Source organism: Agelaius phoeniceus, chromosome 5 (assembly GCF_051311805.1).
Source record: "Agelaius phoeniceus isolate bAgePho1 chromosome 5, bAgePho1.hap1, whole genome shotgun sequence".
Lineage (NCBI taxonomy): Eukaryota > Metazoa > Chordata > Aves > Passeriformes > Icteridae > Agelaius > Agelaius phoeniceus.
Window position 1 is genome coordinate 41,287,653 of NC_135269.1, and position 15,986 is coordinate 41,303,638.

Genomic DNA, 15,986 nt, shown 5'->3' on the forward strand with positions numbered 1-15,986 from the left:
TTCTATTAGTTACTGAAATTTACACTTTCAAGATGTCATGTGAGGTCAATGTGGTGTTTGTAGCATCTTCACATGTGCAGCCAAAGAGCCCTTCTAAAGTTCACCAGAAATGTTACACCACTTCTACCAGTGCAGGTGTCACTGCTAGCAGAGACTGGGTGGCCACCAGTGCCAGTGACTATGGGTGCTCTTTGTGTTTGCCACCATTCAAGCAAAGGTTCATGAGCCCAGATAGTCATGGGCTCAAAGGGGATCTATTCTTATTTTGTTGCTCAGGTGAGGATAATAGTGACACTAATATTCACCTGCTGAAGGATGCCTGCAGAAGCTGAGCCTGAAGAGGAAATGAACCTAGATCTCCTAAATGTCCAGTCAGCACTTCAATTGCAAGTCAGTCAAGATGTAATTCCCTTACAGTTTTGGCTCCCTGTATCACCCAGCATAGAATTACTTCAGCCATTTGACACAGTGGATGATGCTGTGGTAAAGGAGATGTGTGATTCCATGGAAGGGGTCCTGGCCTTTCACAAGATGAGAGACCAATCAAGAGATGGACTTGGCTTCTAGTCTTTTCCTTCCTTTTGCCACCACATCCTTTAATTTTAATCTCTCTTTGTTTTAAATGTGTCCCTATGATAATGGCTGAGTTATCTGCAAAACTTCTGGGTGCGCTGGGCTGTGCATGCTGTTTTGAGCAGTAGTCCCATATAGTGGAATATTCTTTTGGAGAAAAGGGCACAATATAATAAAAGTATAAAGTTGTAAGATAATAGCTGGTGTAGGGGAAAGCAGCAAATCTGAAAATAGCACAGAATGCAGTGAAATCACTAGTGCCAGCGACTTTCCAGGGCAGTGCCTACTGAAGGAGTGGAAAAGGCAGTGGCAGGCCTTACTGAGTTGCAGATAAGATACATGCAGTGTTTCCTGCTGCCTAATTAACTGGCATGCTAGTGTGTAAGTCTAGGTTTATCTTAATTTCATGTTTGCTTTTCTAATCACCAGGAAACACAGCAGGAAGTAAATGCCCTTTTTAAACAACCATGACTAATATTTTTTTGAGTGAACTTCATTTTAAACAACTAATTTTGAATGCAATGCATCCATCCACAAAACACACCATAAAATGGCAGAGTACCAAAAACACACAATGAAGACTATGCCAGATTTATGCCAAAAAGCTCTAACAGCTTCTGAAAGAGAAAATACGACAAATGTTCCAGTTCCATAACACAGAATGACAATGTTGTCTGAAAATACCTCATAAGGATACAGGAAGTGTTTGGTCACCACACTATTTGTTAAATTTCAGGTTCTCTGAGTGGTGTTTCTGATCTGAGGTTCCGGCAAATTGAGACTAAACAAATTAAAAAATGGAAGATACATTGTGTCATCAAAGGTGAAATTCTGGTAGTTAGTTCACTTATCTTTTGTTGTTGTTGTTTGATCACTTGAGGGGATTTCATGGTTCTGCATGTCTATCTGTTTGAAAGTTCTGTAGATTTTTAAGGTATTCCTTTTTGTTTATTTTCTGGTTCTGCTGCCCAGCATGGTTTTCTTGAGGTGGGAAGAAGAGCCCTGCCTTGTACATGGAGAACAGTTCTCAACAAACCCAATTGGAAGCTGCAACTGAGTTTTGTAGTAGAACATTCTTCTCTCTGTAGAATTACCAGTGAAGCATCAAAATTGACAGTTTAAAAATGGTAAAAAATATGAAAAATTAAATAAATAAAGCAAAGCACAACAAAAATCCCCATTTCTTCACATAAGAATTCAGATCTCAGACACCAGAAGCTTCCAAATTGCTCTTTTCCCTCTGTTTCACTGACGCCAAAAATATTAGAATCAAGTTAAGATCCCTGGATTGTAAATCAAGCATTGAGGCTTGGCGGCGGAAGAGAAGTCTTATTTGAACATTAGCAGTCCACTGGTAACTGTGCCAGCTTTATTAATCTTATTTCAGTTATGACCTCAGTCTTTCCATCTGAGTAAATCTTTATGCAATGCAGTCTCTCCTGGTTGCTTTACCTTTTCATTAAAGAAAATTCTTGGTTTAAAGTGAAAAAAGGTTAAAAGCCTGTAATGTTTTTCTTCTGAACCTCTTATTCAGACTAGTAATCTCACAATCTGAAGGTTAGATAACTTCATTTTGATATCAGGTGTGATTATTTTTTAAGTATGACCTTGTTTTTTAGGCAGGTGACAGTATTTAGCTGGTAGTGGTTTGTAATGTTTTAATCAAGATAAGCTGTGCAACTTTAAAAGCAAACCAAATTTCACTTTGAATGCAGACTGACTTCATTGTTTACAATATCATAGACCAGAAGAAATTTTAAATATACCAAAACCAATCCAGCTCTTTGTTATCATGCAAAGAAAAAATATCGTTCATATTATGTGATGCATCAAACCATTAGGAATTTTCCATCTTTTTTGCAACTGGAATGAAAATAAATAAAATAAAAAGCTTACGTGTACTTTTAAATGAAGAAGTTCATTTTTCATACTTCCAGAGTTCTGGAAGTATGAAAAGTCTCATGTGGACTAATACTGCTGAACCTCTCAAAAGTCACTAGTGCATCTCAACTATTTCCATAATGAGGAGAGGGATCCAATTAGAGGGCCCTTGACAACAATGTTTGGGTGTAGAAGGGGACCTTGGCTGACTGTAGACTGAAGGAAAAAAATATAATTCCCTTAACTGTACACAGAGAGAATTTGATGGAGTTCCTGTTCCAGGAAGGGATCGTGATGTCAAGATCTCTTGTGTGCTTGAAAGCCACCTCTTGAAAGCAGAATCCAATCTTGTTGGCTACACACAGCAACTTTCCTCAGTCCTGTTCCAACCAAGCTTGAGGTATTTTCTGGAAGGATGTCTGGTGATGGGAACAGGGACAAGCTGATAGAAAGTTAGTGTTGTGATGTGCTGAGCCTGATAGAGCTCCTATTAAATTGAGTGGGAGCAGGCTCAACTCTTAAATGCAGGAAATATTTTATTGTGAACTATCTGCATGACAGATGCCAGGTAGATCAATAAGGGCTTCCAGTGCTTCCTGCTGTTTACCTTTGATGAGCACTAGATTTATGACATATATACAAACTAAACCCCAGCTCATTTCATCTCCCTTGATGGCAGCTGCTGCTGAAGATAAGACAGGCTTTATTGCCTTAACTGGCTGGATGAGGAAAAAGAGTTATCTGCAAAAAGGTTAAGAAATGCAACTTTTTTTCAGTTCCCTAGCCAATTTGACTGTGTCTTTCATAAGAGCTCGTTCACAATGCAGCTTTGCAGAGGAAGAGAGAAAGGCTTGTTTATTTGAGTACTAAAGAAAAAGGAGTGAGATGTATTTCAGAAAGAAGAAATAGAGTATGTTTAGGATTAAACTATCATGTCAAGTGATCTGTCTATAAATTCAATCCAAAAATTTACACGGTGGACAAAGAGCCTCATGATGCTGTTGTCTATGGTCAGCTTTGGAGAGCATGAGTCAAAAGCACAACTCTGGCAAAGAGGCCTCCCAACATCTGCAGAGCAGTGCAACACAAAGGACATGAGCAGCATTTGAGCATTAAACCATCAAAGGCCTTAGTTGCAGTTGTGACACAAAACTGCTGCTGCTTTTCTTAAAGTCTGTTTTGGATGAAGGATGTAGTTTTTCAAAAACAAGAAAATAAACTGCTTTGTAGCTTGTGTTTATTTGCAGTGTTGTGTGATGGGGTGCATTTTTCTCAAGGTGGTGACAATTAAAATGTGGTAGCAATGTTAGGTTTTCTGTGTTGCTGGCATAGCTGAACTGCGAGTCAAAAAGCTTGAGCTTCACTGTACAATCACCCCTTCAAGTCTCTGCATGGCTTTGTATTTGATCATTCCTTTCTCTCTTGCTGACTTACAAAAGGGCATGTGTTCTGTTTTACAAAGCTCTGCAGACTCCTTCAGGGTCAATGGATGAAGTGTAGTTTAGAGATCCCAAACCTTGAGGAGTAGGGAGAAGAAATAAAGGATTTTGAGGGCAAGACAACTTCTAAGGCTGCATAAGGCTGCTACTGGATATCAGGCAGGGGCAGAAATGGTGTATGTGCATTGTTTGCTGAAATGGAGCACATCATTGTCCTTATTTGAAAAGAAGGGTAGAGGAATGGGTGGAATTTGTGTGGGAAGGGACCAGGAAGGGATGGTAATACTAGCTCATTAAAAATAGATGATGTCTAGTTTTATGTGGTATCTGTGGTTTGATTTCTGCCCACAGGCTTACATGCAGCCTCACTTGCTGGGAAATGAATTCACACATCTAGAGTTTCCACGGAGGGTGCAGCGCAAGGAGGTTGGAAAGAGGATGCTGTACCGTGACTTCAACATGACTGGCTGGTAAGAATGTGTCCTTCTCAGCATGGGGTCAGCCATCTCCCCAAGCCAATGCCTACTTGGTACCTATCTTTGATTAGTGTAAACTGCATCAAACATGGAGGTGTACCTCTGCATACTAAAAGAAAAGGCATTTCCTTCTTTCAGGTGTATCTTTCTTCTAGAAGATAATGTTTTAAATAAGTGGACCTCCCTCCAGAGAGTTCATTGTAGTGTGGGAGCACTACAAAGCGGAGAAAGCATATAAAGCAAAGATGTGCCAGGGGATCTTTCTGAAAGCAAAACAATTTTCCTATCTTGGACATAGTTTTTTATAAATTCTGGATGAGTGGGTCAGACGTTGTCTTTTAAACCAAGACGTTGGGCCCTCATGCCTTACATGCTGAGGAAAGCTTGCAGAAGGGAGGAGCTTCCTCCCTACTCCACTGCAGCTGGCCCTTGGTTTGGATATCCCTTGAGGAATTGTTTTAGACATGGGCCTGTCTGAACACAACCAGCCTAAAATGAAAATGCTTGAATGAACGGCATGGACTTAAAGAAGTGAAGACAGAAAGAATGACGTGGGCTTTTTTGTTCCTGGCTAAATGTCTTCATTGTTTTTTCTTCGTTCAAGAGGCTCCTCGGAGAAGCCCTAATCTTTGCTGTTGTGAGTTCTGTGCATGACCTATAAAGGTAAAAGCCCAATATATGCAAATGGTCTTCATTTCCATGACATTTGTGTTTTAGTGTCAGCAGTAAATGTCCTTTCAAGACAAAAAGGAACAGAGGGGTTAAAAAGAAAGCTTATTTTAGGTTTGGAAGTCTGGATGCTCACATACAAGTACAGCTCTACATAACTTTTGCTTTGTTCCATGCTTTATGGACCATAAATATAATTATGTTTTAATGGCAGAATAATGATCTAAGTTTAATATAATCTGAAGTGTTTGTGCAGAACATGTAAATCTGAGAATAACCATCATTGTCTGTCATCTTGAACAGCTGCTAGTAGAATATGCAGTTTCACCCTGAGAATGATGACTTCACATTTTAAAAAGGCTACAGGCATGAGCAAAAGAATAGGAACAGAATGAGAACATTGGATCAACTGAGGACTTAGACAGCAAAACATTTGGAAGATCATGAGACACTCTCCCAATTTCTGCAGAAGGAGGGTTTTTTTGTTAAGCTCCCAGATGTCTCTGGAGACACCAATAAAGAATGGTTTCATGTAGACTTCCAAAAGCTCTTTTTCAAGATGTGACATGCCAGTTGGGAGGAAAAACATGTGGGGGAGAGCTACAGAAGTATCATAGGCCAGGAACTTCCTGAGAAGAGGGCAAGAACAGATTTCTGTCATCATGGCTGGAAAGCAAAGAGGGTTTCTTCAGGTTCATGGGAGTTGTTTTGCATTTCCCTTGTTGGTTAGTGGTCTGGAAAGGAAATGAGGTTGGAATGGTTGAAGTTGCAGCATTGGAAGTTGACACTGCAGCTCTTTTCCTATTAAACAAGAATGACCATGAGGTACTGCAAAGAATTAAGTGATTAATGTAAATGGGCATCATAGTGATCAAATTTGGTATTGATAAATACAAAGTAAAGCATGAAGAGGAAAAAAGCTATTTATGCACACTAGAGGTTCCAAATTGAAAATTCAAAAAAACTCAGTGGAAGTTTTGCTTACTACAGTATTTTTTTCCAGTCCAAATCACCAGCAGAAAGTTGAGATTCATACAGCAATAGACAGTTTAAAAGTTAAATGAAGAGGTAATTCTGTATATTTCTACCTCACTTGTGAATGTATGCATAACACTTTACCTTATCCAAAATGGTCATTATATAGTTAATACTGTGTGGTATTAGAAAAAGGAACAGAAATTCTAAATGTAGAATAATAAGTGAGGTAGAAGAGCTTTCGTAAGTCAGACTGGCAGATTTGATCCAATGTGTTGCTTTTCAATACTGGTTTGTGAACTTTCTTAGCTCTAACATATAGCAGGGAGGAGAAGAAAGTTATTTTCCATTTGATTTTTCTGAATTTCCTGAAATCTAGGACACACGTTGATCCAGTTAGAGATTCTAATATGGTCAATGCAAAAATTGTCACCAGTTCAGTACAAATATGCTTAGCTGTAAGCAGTTATTCTGGAATAAATGTTTGAACTGCAACTTGAAAATTCAAGTCTGAATTCACCACAGTATTGTCCCAGAAAAAGGTGGCCTGTGCCAAGCAGAAGCATGTGGAGACTGTGGTGAGGCTACCTCTCCCTGCTGTTCCTTTTGACTTCTGGATGGAAGTGAAAAATGGGGCCTACATTTTTGTCCTAATAAAAGAATTGGAACCTTTCAGCTGCTCCATATTGCACAACTAGTGCATCAATTACCTCTTTGTTTGGTTGCCTCAGGACAATAAAATGATGAGGAAATTGCTCTATTGCCATACATTTGTGTAAAACAGAGCCCTTCTAAATAAGGATCCATTTCTTTTTGCAAGGTTTCACCGAAGGTGTTTGTTATCCATTGGATGGTGTGCAGTGAACCCCTAGGCAGAGGAGAAGCAATCCATTTCTATTTATGTAAAAGTCTGGGTCAATTTTAGTGGCTGTGATTGTGGACAAGACATTAGATTTCCAGTTTGGTGGGCCCTCAGAGACGATGGTTTGAAGTGGCAGAGGTTTCTTAGCGGCTGTTTTCCACTTCAACGATTTTGCTTCTATTTTCTTCCCTTTCTTATTCCTGGATTCAACTGATGCATCAGGACACAGTGGCCGAGGACATGTCTGTTTTGCATTTGTTTCTAAGGACACTATCTATCATGGAGAATAAATTAGCATATATATTCCTTTTCTAGAAAATGTCAGATGGTGCTTTGGCCAGCCAGAGCTTGATACACTAAAATGCTGCTGAACTTTTATCACATACAATGCAGATGATCAATTGTGTGAATTGTTTTTTGGTCACTAACCTCATTGTGTGTTGACATTTCCACATACATGTAGAAAGATGCAGGTGATATTAGGAAGAAAAAGCAACTCTTACACTTAATTACTTAATCCTTTAGTGAGAGAATGTAGAACACTCTCTGCTTTGATGTTTCCTCAGGAAACTAAACTGTTTTAGTTTACAATTCAGTATAATTTTTGTGTTTTCTATTAGAGGCTGTATGACTTTTTTTTCCTCATTTTTATCCTCCTCCTTTGCTCCAGAGCTTTTCAGATTCTCAACAATGGCTTGGCTTGCCCAGCTTGTTTGGATTACAAAAGATTATTGTCTTTGGGTCTGTTATAATGTATTTGGCCCTTTATTTTTTCTTTCTTTCTTTTTTTTTTTTCTTTTTCATGTGAAGTTTCCACACTGGCTTTGTCTCCACAGCCCACGGTGGTAGCACAGCTGCCAAGTTTCCCCACAGCATTAGGACAACCACTGATCCAGCAATGTGTGCCACATCACTAGCCCAGGCTGCCTGCAACTGCTTTGAGACCAGCCTTTTCCTTCCCGCTCCAGCTCGCCTACCCTGGCTCCTTTCTTTGCAGTGGCAATTGCAATGAGAAATCATGCTGTATTAAATATATGTAAAATAAATCCCACACTGCTGGGAGCTGACCATGAGCTGCCCTTCCTGCACCCTTGCCCTATGTGTGTTGTGGTTGAACAACGATTGCAAAACGTGCAGTGTAGCTGGCAAGGCATCTTAAGAGCAGTGTGTCCTGCTGAACAAGCTTTCAAGCTGTCTCGAGCCATAATTTGCTGGCAGATATCTGTGTTACTGACAGTCTTTCACAGCTGGGTTCTGGACTGGAATTTCCAAGCCCATGCCTTGCAGAGCTTAGACTTGTATTGGAGAGAGGTGTCCTGGTGGTTTTCACAAGTCTTGGCAATATAAGCATCAGGAGAGACCGAGAGGCCATGATGTAAGCAGAGACTGGTCAGTGCTAAAAAGTGGGGTGAGTAATCTGAAGTGGAAATGGGGGGGAGGAGGGAAACAGTAGGCCTGGTGACAGCTGCTCCTTTAAAGGACTGCACAGAATTAGTGCTCTCTGTCTCTGGCTTTTATTTAAAGGTAAGACACAGTTGGTCAGATTTCCTTCATGTGTACATCCAGTGTGAACAGTTTGGAGGTATTTTGCTTTGACTATATCCTAGAACCTTCAGAAACTTGGATTTCTGACTGGCTGTGTGCTTCACTGTGGCTCCTTCCAGAGTTCCCCTCCCAGCCTTCTGTGGGGCTGGAGGAGCCATACAGCACTGTGCTTAACCAAAGGCATCCAGAAGGCACTACCAGTTGGCATCAACTTCAGTGGTTTCAAAATTAATTTTTTGCTCCTCCTTGGAACAGAAACAGTGACTTTACTGCTGCTTGCATTGAAGAGCAGTTCTTTAAAGGCTTGTATCCAGATCACAGCCTCAGCTATTTGACTTGATTTTAGGATGGCAAAAGAGACCTAGATAACAAGTACGGTTTTTGACCTACTTGTTGGTTGCTTCCTTTGCCCTCCAGAAGAGGCCAAGCTGAGCAGCAAAGCTGAGCTGCACCCCATCTGAAATGGTTTGAGGCAGTGTAGTGCCCACCACACACCATGGGCTGAAGCCAAGGTGGCTGTGAGCAGGGGAATTGGGCACAGTCTCTGAGCGCACCGTCTTTGCAGCAGCAGTGGAGCCCTGGCCAGCTCCGTGTCCGTGTGTCTGGTGAGGGAGTGCGGTGGCACACGGGGTCAGCCCCGAGGGTCAGACCGTGCTGGGGAATCGCCTGCCCGCATGGTTTATTCCAAAGCAGGGAGGCTGGTGCCCTGAGGCAAGCACTAAGCAAAACCTATTTTATTCTAGAGTCAATATTGTCCACTGCCTGGAAAGCTGCCAGCCTGCTCTGCGCTCGCCCTTTTCTTTCCAACAGGGAATGTCTTTCAGCCTCTGAGCATCTGATTAAAAAAGCAACTTCACTTTTCAAGCCGTTTTATTTTGTTTGGGATGGATGCCTTTCGCTTTCATTGTGCAGCCCGCCTTGCCGTCTGCGGTTCAGACTCCAGCTCACAAAAACCAGGCTCTCATTAATCACTTATTGGGGATCCAGAATACCCGGTGAGAGCCAATGTACATGTTTTGCTTGGTAATGTGTGAGCTGATTTGAGCAAATATTGCCAATGTGGCCGCTATCTTACTCTTTATTGCTGGGCTCAATGTCCTTTGACAGCACATTCAGGTAGCCTGCCCAAGGAGTGCCTGAGCAGATTGAGAAATGCCACAAAAATGCTTTATGGAGCTGGCACCTGTGCTGCACCCTCCTTTAATATAAATTGATTTATTGAATCAAGCACAGAAGCCCTGCTACAGCAACCTCAGGCTATAGTCTCTAGAGAACCACCTAATAAAACAGCCCCAACTGACACTCCTCATTAGCTTTTCCACCGATCCCAAGGCAGTATTTAAAGTGACAGTGTCCCTCTTTTTGGCCTGAATTTATCTGCTGGCTAATGCCTGTGGGTCTAATTAGCTTAGCATTATTAGTCTTATTCAGATAAGCTGCATTTCCTAACAGCTTGATTCCAACTTGTAAGAAGTAATTGGAAGTCTGCAAACCCTGTGCTCTAACCTGCTTGATTGTGCCTTTTAGCCAAAATCATGTAATTTACAAAAAGTCATCCTTTCCCCTTTTTTTTTTTTTTAATTGAGCTTTTTTGTCTAGTGAAACATTCTACGTTTCTTCTGCTGAAAACCTGGCTGTATTGTTGTGTTTGAGACCTCAGCTGTATCCTTTGTACAATCGCCAGGGAGAGATCAAATTTTAATTTCATAATTACTTCACGAGAAAGCAACCTTTTCCCCAGTCATGCCTGGTATTAATTTCCTTCCAGCAACTTACATTTTCATAATTTAATGATTATGGGGCACCTTTGCAGCACTGAGCCGTTCTGGAGGGGAGAGAGAGGATATAATTTTTGCAGCAGAAACCATCGTCGGCAGTCACCTGCCCAGCTTTCTGTGTGTGTGCTTTTGTCTGTCGCTGCAAGGCAGCGGGGAGCGGGAGGGGACGTGCCTCCTTGGTGCACACAGCTAGAGCAGCTTGCTGGGCTGTGCCTGGCTGTCTGGGGCACAGCTCTGCAATGATGAATGGCTGTTTGCAATGTGCATGTTATGCATCTTTTCAGGATCTGCAGCCCTCACTGCAGGAGCAGCAGGAGGTGAGAGCTGACCTGCTGTGTACAGCACGTCTCCTGACGGTGATGAATGGCTCTTTCCCCCAAGTGTGCACATGCCACAGCAGCTGAGCCAGAGTCTTTGGGGCAGGAGAAAGCAAAAACAGGAAAGTAATACTGCTGCAACAAAAGAGAAAGCTTAAGGCTGGAGTAAAGCTCTGTGTAAATGGCCTCTCTGGGGCCAAATGAGAGTGATAAGAATGAGGTTGGTCTGAGTCATGTTCTGCAAGAGCATCTCCTTCTGTGCATCTAAGACCTGTCCCTGCATGGCTGTACATCTCCACTTGGGCTTTGCCTTGGTGTGGAATTGGGTGCTGCGTATGCAAGGGCAAAAAAAAGAATCCCAGTCTGTTTTGTCAGAAGGAAACTAAACTGGAATGACATAATCTTCCAATCTGAATATCCAAGCAAAAACATCCCTTCTTCTTGATAAGGTGAAGTCTCTTTCCACACTTGTGCTCTCTGGCTTCCCCATCTGCACAAATTTGACATAACCTCAGCTGGGTCCATAGAAGTTCTCTTTCTTTCCCTTGTTACCAAGGATTGATTTACGGCTCTGCTTCTGGCTGAGAGGAAGCCCCTTGCTGCTTGGAGGAGTTTCCAACACTGTTGTGGAATGGTGAGGTCTCTGCTTGCTGTGTCTCAATGCCTCCTCCATCCTGCACTGCAGAGATCTTTCCCAGAAGAATTTGCTTTGCGATTCTTCCTCAACCTCAATATCCTTTGCCTCCAGAGGATCCCAGCTAACAAGTATGGAGCAGGCACTTGAGTTTAACATGCAGCCTTTCTCCCATCTGCCTCACAACAACCTTTTAACAGATACAGCAAAATACCAATTTACAAATAGTTTTTCTGTCCATCACAGTGCACTGCAGTGCACTCAGTTCACAGAGTGTTAACAGACCACTTCCCTTACCCCTCCATCTCCAGAGTAAATTGCTGACAAACCTTCCTGTTTGTCTTTTAAGAGTAGAAAAAATTAAATAAATTTTAATAAATGCTCAAGGCAGCAAGTTCACTGGGGGCAAAAAAGAAAGGCTTGGCCTGCTGAGGCTGTTGCAGAAGGTGAACCTGTTTGATGTGCAGCTGCAGTATCTGAGCACAGGTTTTGTCACTCAGTAGTGAAAGCTCAACAGGTCACAAGTATTGAATGAAAGTGATTGCAATACTCTTTCTCTGTCCCTCCCAGCTTCTCCTTTTAAATACCTTCATTACATTTTCTTCCTGATTTATCTTTTTTTGGGCAAGGACCTCTCTAAATGCTTGAGATGATTGACAGTCCTGTCCCTGACTTTTCCTCTAACATTTTCTTTAATGCTCCAATAGAGGTTAATGGACTAAAAAGTCAGCCACACTCCAGAAAGTGCCTGAAAAATTTCTGGTGCATGTCTTTAAACTGGGCTGGCCAAAATGGATTGTTTGCTTTGCTTAGGAATTACTTCCACAGGAATATGTGGTGCTGGTGCTCTCTGAAGTGCAGACTTCGTCTTGGGACTGTACACAGCAGTGAAGGCTCCCTCAAAGTCCAAGGCTCATGTATTAGTCTGATTAGACCAAGCCAGAGATCATAGATGTGTACAAGTCATGTTGAGAGAATTTATTTTTTTTTAATTTGTAGATTGGTAGACAGAACTGGGATTTTCAAAATGAAGCATTATTTCAGGTTCATAAGAAGGTGTTTTGGAATTTTCTGTGAATAATGAGTGTTTTAAAACTTGTATGTTTTCCTCTTTACTTGAAAGAAGGCCTGTGAGAGTATCTTGGTTAAGGTAGATCTTTCCCTAAAAACTGTTTTGTGCCCATATGCATGTGCATCAGTCTTTCATTTGGCTTTGCCATCATCTTTTCTCTTAACAAACATTGCTAAAGTTTGTGTGCCTTAATTATCTTTGTTTATTGTAATTTCATTTCATTAAACTATGTGTCAGACAAGCAATAGGGGAAAAATACTGAGACACTGAACGTTAGCGCTAACCTGTCTAGAGGGTACTTAGTATCAGACAGGGCTGTCTGGACTTAGAGATCCTGACTCTGCAGAAGCACCAGTGTAAGGACATTTTTTAAGATTATGGCTGAGTTGAGACATAAATGGTACAATTTTCAGTGGCTCTGTGCCTAACCTGTACTACACATCTTTTCTTCTTGATAGTAAGCATGCACTTACACTGGTTAGATGCCTGTAGTTCAACAGACAGTACAGATGAACAGTTCTTTTTGGACTGGTGGTTTAAGCTCTGTTGCCCAAAGGGTGAGCTCCATTCCACTGATTACTTGTATGGGAGGGGAAAAGAAAGAAAGAGTTTCTATCTAGTTTTGTGTTGCTTAAATATTAAAACATGATTTTCTGTTGGTATGACTAAAGAAAGTTGAGCTTGAGAAGGAGGTTTTTTGGATAGCTGGAGTAGTTGGGTTGTGAGTTGGGTTCTTTTGGGTGAGGGGGAGAGTTGGGGCAGGTGGAAGGTGTATGGATGGCCCTAGGTTTGGTGGTTTTTAGAGTGGTAGCAAATCAGTGCCAGAAATGCACAAAATCTACAAACCTATTTCAGAGATGCCTTTAGCCTTGTACTCAGTGTGAACTAGGACTTTATGAAGCGGTAGTACTTTCTCTTGGTTGTTTGCCACAAGTAGGTGTATTCTATGCTTCAAGATAAAGCCCTTTGATGATTATTTTCTTTGCTATTCCTTAGGTTTAATTCTCAGTTTACTATTAGGTGTCTCAAGCAGAGGTGTGAAGCACAAACTTTCTAAAGCCAAGTTCCATGAAAAAGCAGAGCACAGAGTCTGGATTCCCCTGTTGTGCACAGAACTGAACCTTCCAGGTCAGGGTGGGTTGTGTTTTCAACACCATCTGTTGTGCCTGGGGATGCCAATGCAATACTTTTTGTGACCAGTAACCTTACACAGTTTGCCACGAAGGAAAATGAAATGTGGATTTTGGTTTTAGTCATCAACTTCTACTCTTACATGAATTTGTATGTGCTTTCAGAAGGCCAGTTTTAAGAACAACTTATATGGCAGGAGAACTCATAACACATGTAAGACCTTATTTAGGATTATGGCTCTGAAATTTGCATGTGAGAGATAAATGGTTTTTCGAGTTCTGACTCAGAAATATGCAGGTAACTTTGATAATCTTTTATTTCTAGAGTGTAAAAGCACTAATCACCCCAGCACTATAAGAAACTTCTGTGGATTGTGTTGTGCATTTAGCAGCTCCTGGTTATTTTTTCACCGTGCACTTAGAGCAGATTCCAGTTAGCATATGAGTAACATCATGTCAGTCCTAGTTCTTTTGTTCTGACATCTCTTTTGGCTCCTGGTGCGATTTGGCCCGGTTTTCCAAAATGTTGATCCTGAGTCCAAATGTAACTTTGTGGGTGGTACATATGTCAAGGCCTAGTTCAGTATTTTTGGACAGCAGTAGCATTTCATAATTCTTTTGAAATGAAAAGAAGAAACAAAGTTAACTGAAAAAAATGCAGCTAGATCTAGCTGGGCACAAGCTTGCCTTTTCTACTCCCCACTGCTCCTCCTGTTTTTCCATTTGGAAAAATAGAGGCTTACGTGGCAGAAGCACTTAACAGGCTTTAGGCTCATTCAGAGCTGGAAGCAATAGCATTGCCTTGTCTTTATAACCTTTCTTGTCATGCCCTGGTGACCACCAAAACCTCCTGGGATGTGGACAAGGAAGATAGAGAGAGGGAGAGGGGAGGGTTGCAACACTGTGTTGTTAAAGCAGTGTGCTGGGCTGAATTACACAGAGGGCTGAATAAGGCCGTGCTGGCACTAAAAGAGCCAAACCACCCCCTCAGGTTCTCTGTGTATCTGTGTTTGATATACCTACTGCTGTATTATATCTTTTACATACAGTAAACAACAATATAAATGCAACTTTATTACATAAAATCAAGAGAAATAGTCCAGAAGGTTGTATTGTAGCCTATGTGAAATAAACCCACATACAAAATGCAGGAGGTTTCACAGGGCAGAAATGAAAATCAACTTCATACCTTCTTTTTGTCTCCCCAGTGCAGTTGCTGAGTTGTTAGCTGAAAAGCTGTGCTTCATGCTTCTCTTGCAGCAAACCACACATAGACTATTATTAATTCTGTTTCTCTGGTAATGCAGGAGATAGATACTTTTCTAGAGTGGGCCAGGTTGCTTTTCAGTGTGTCTCTGCTACCTCTGCTGCTGTGATTGCAGTTCTGAGCATTGTTTTTTACGTGATGGCAATTTTTCAGGCAATAGCAACATCAACAGAAAAAGCACATTTGAGATGAGTTTGACACCCAAGTTCTAAACCCAAGAGGTGACAGGCTATGAGTAACCACAAAATAAATCACTGTAGCTCTCTGGGCCTCCCTCACTTAGTTGCACAGCTTCAGGAGGTCACAGGCTGGCCAGCTGCTCTCCCTAATCTGCTGATGGAACAAGTTGGCTGCAGCCCTTGGAACACAGCCTCCCCCAGTGTCCTTACACTGAGGTGTCACAGTTGAAGGCCTGAGGGACAGTGGTTTTTTAATGGTTCCCTGAAAGAATCTGCACTCAGCAGTGGGGAGCATTCTTTTGAAGGACACTGGCCTAAATGATACTTTTTTCCTTTCTTCCTAAAGCACAGTCAGTGTGAGGTGTTGTGCAGGAGAATATAAGGTGGAAGAGGAGAGAGGGGAAAAAGCTTGGTCCCTGCTTTTGTCAGCTTACAGGGCAGTGTAAAGTGAGGGCTTTGGTCTTAAATAGTCACCTTGCAGATAGTATAGTCTGTGTGTAAAGAATGGGCTTGTTTGTTCTTTTTAAGAGGGGGCTGCAAGTAGTTAAGCCACATCACCTTAGTTTTGTCTGCTTTTTTAACAAATATGTACAACAATGTGAACATCCAGTAGGAATGGTTCTCTTGTCAGGCTTGTGGCTTGATTAGTCATTTGACTGATGCCCACAATGGGCTCACCTGATACCCCTTTTCTTGGTGGCAGAGCACAGCTGGCTCTATGCAAGGCATAGTTCAGATTCCTCAATGATGTTTTCCCAGGTCTTCCAGTACTGTAGGTCCAGTTGGAAGCTTTGAAACATGCTCATGAGTAGTCAGAAACAGTAAATTTTTTGTTCTACATTCAAACCAGGATATCCAACTTAGTGAGTGGGGCAGAGATATTTGTTGGGAATAAAGGAAAGAACAAGAGCAAAATCCATGACCAACTCCTCCTTCCCAACCGAGTGATGTTCCAGGTTTTAAACATCAGGGAAATATTATCATGTTGGCTACTTATAGTAATTTGAGCCTCTTTGTTTGGTTTAAGAGATAATTTATTTGCCCTGCCCAGTGCAGAATTCCATTTGAATGCCTTCACTGTATTGTGTCTTAGAGAGATGGCCAAATATTATGGTTGTATTTTCTAAGATATTCTTGACTACATGAAGGACCCACCACTGTATTTTGCAAACCTCACCTAGTTTCATTT

At 41.6% G+C, this 15,986-nt stretch overlaps 1 protein-coding gene across 1 annotated transcript in view; it reads left to right on the forward strand.

Annotated features, from left to right (window-relative positions):
* Positions 1-15,986, forward strand: part of PPM1H (protein phosphatase, Mg2+/Mn2+ dependent 1H) — a 131,679-nt gene that overhangs the window by 92,379 nt on the left and 23,314 nt on the right. The window contains exon 6 of the mRNA XM_054631771.2: positions 4,245-4,363. Within this exon, the coding sequence (XP_054487746.1) occupies positions 4,245-4,363 (119 nt within the window). The remainder of the gene's footprint in view (positions 1-4,244; positions 4,364-15,986) is intronic.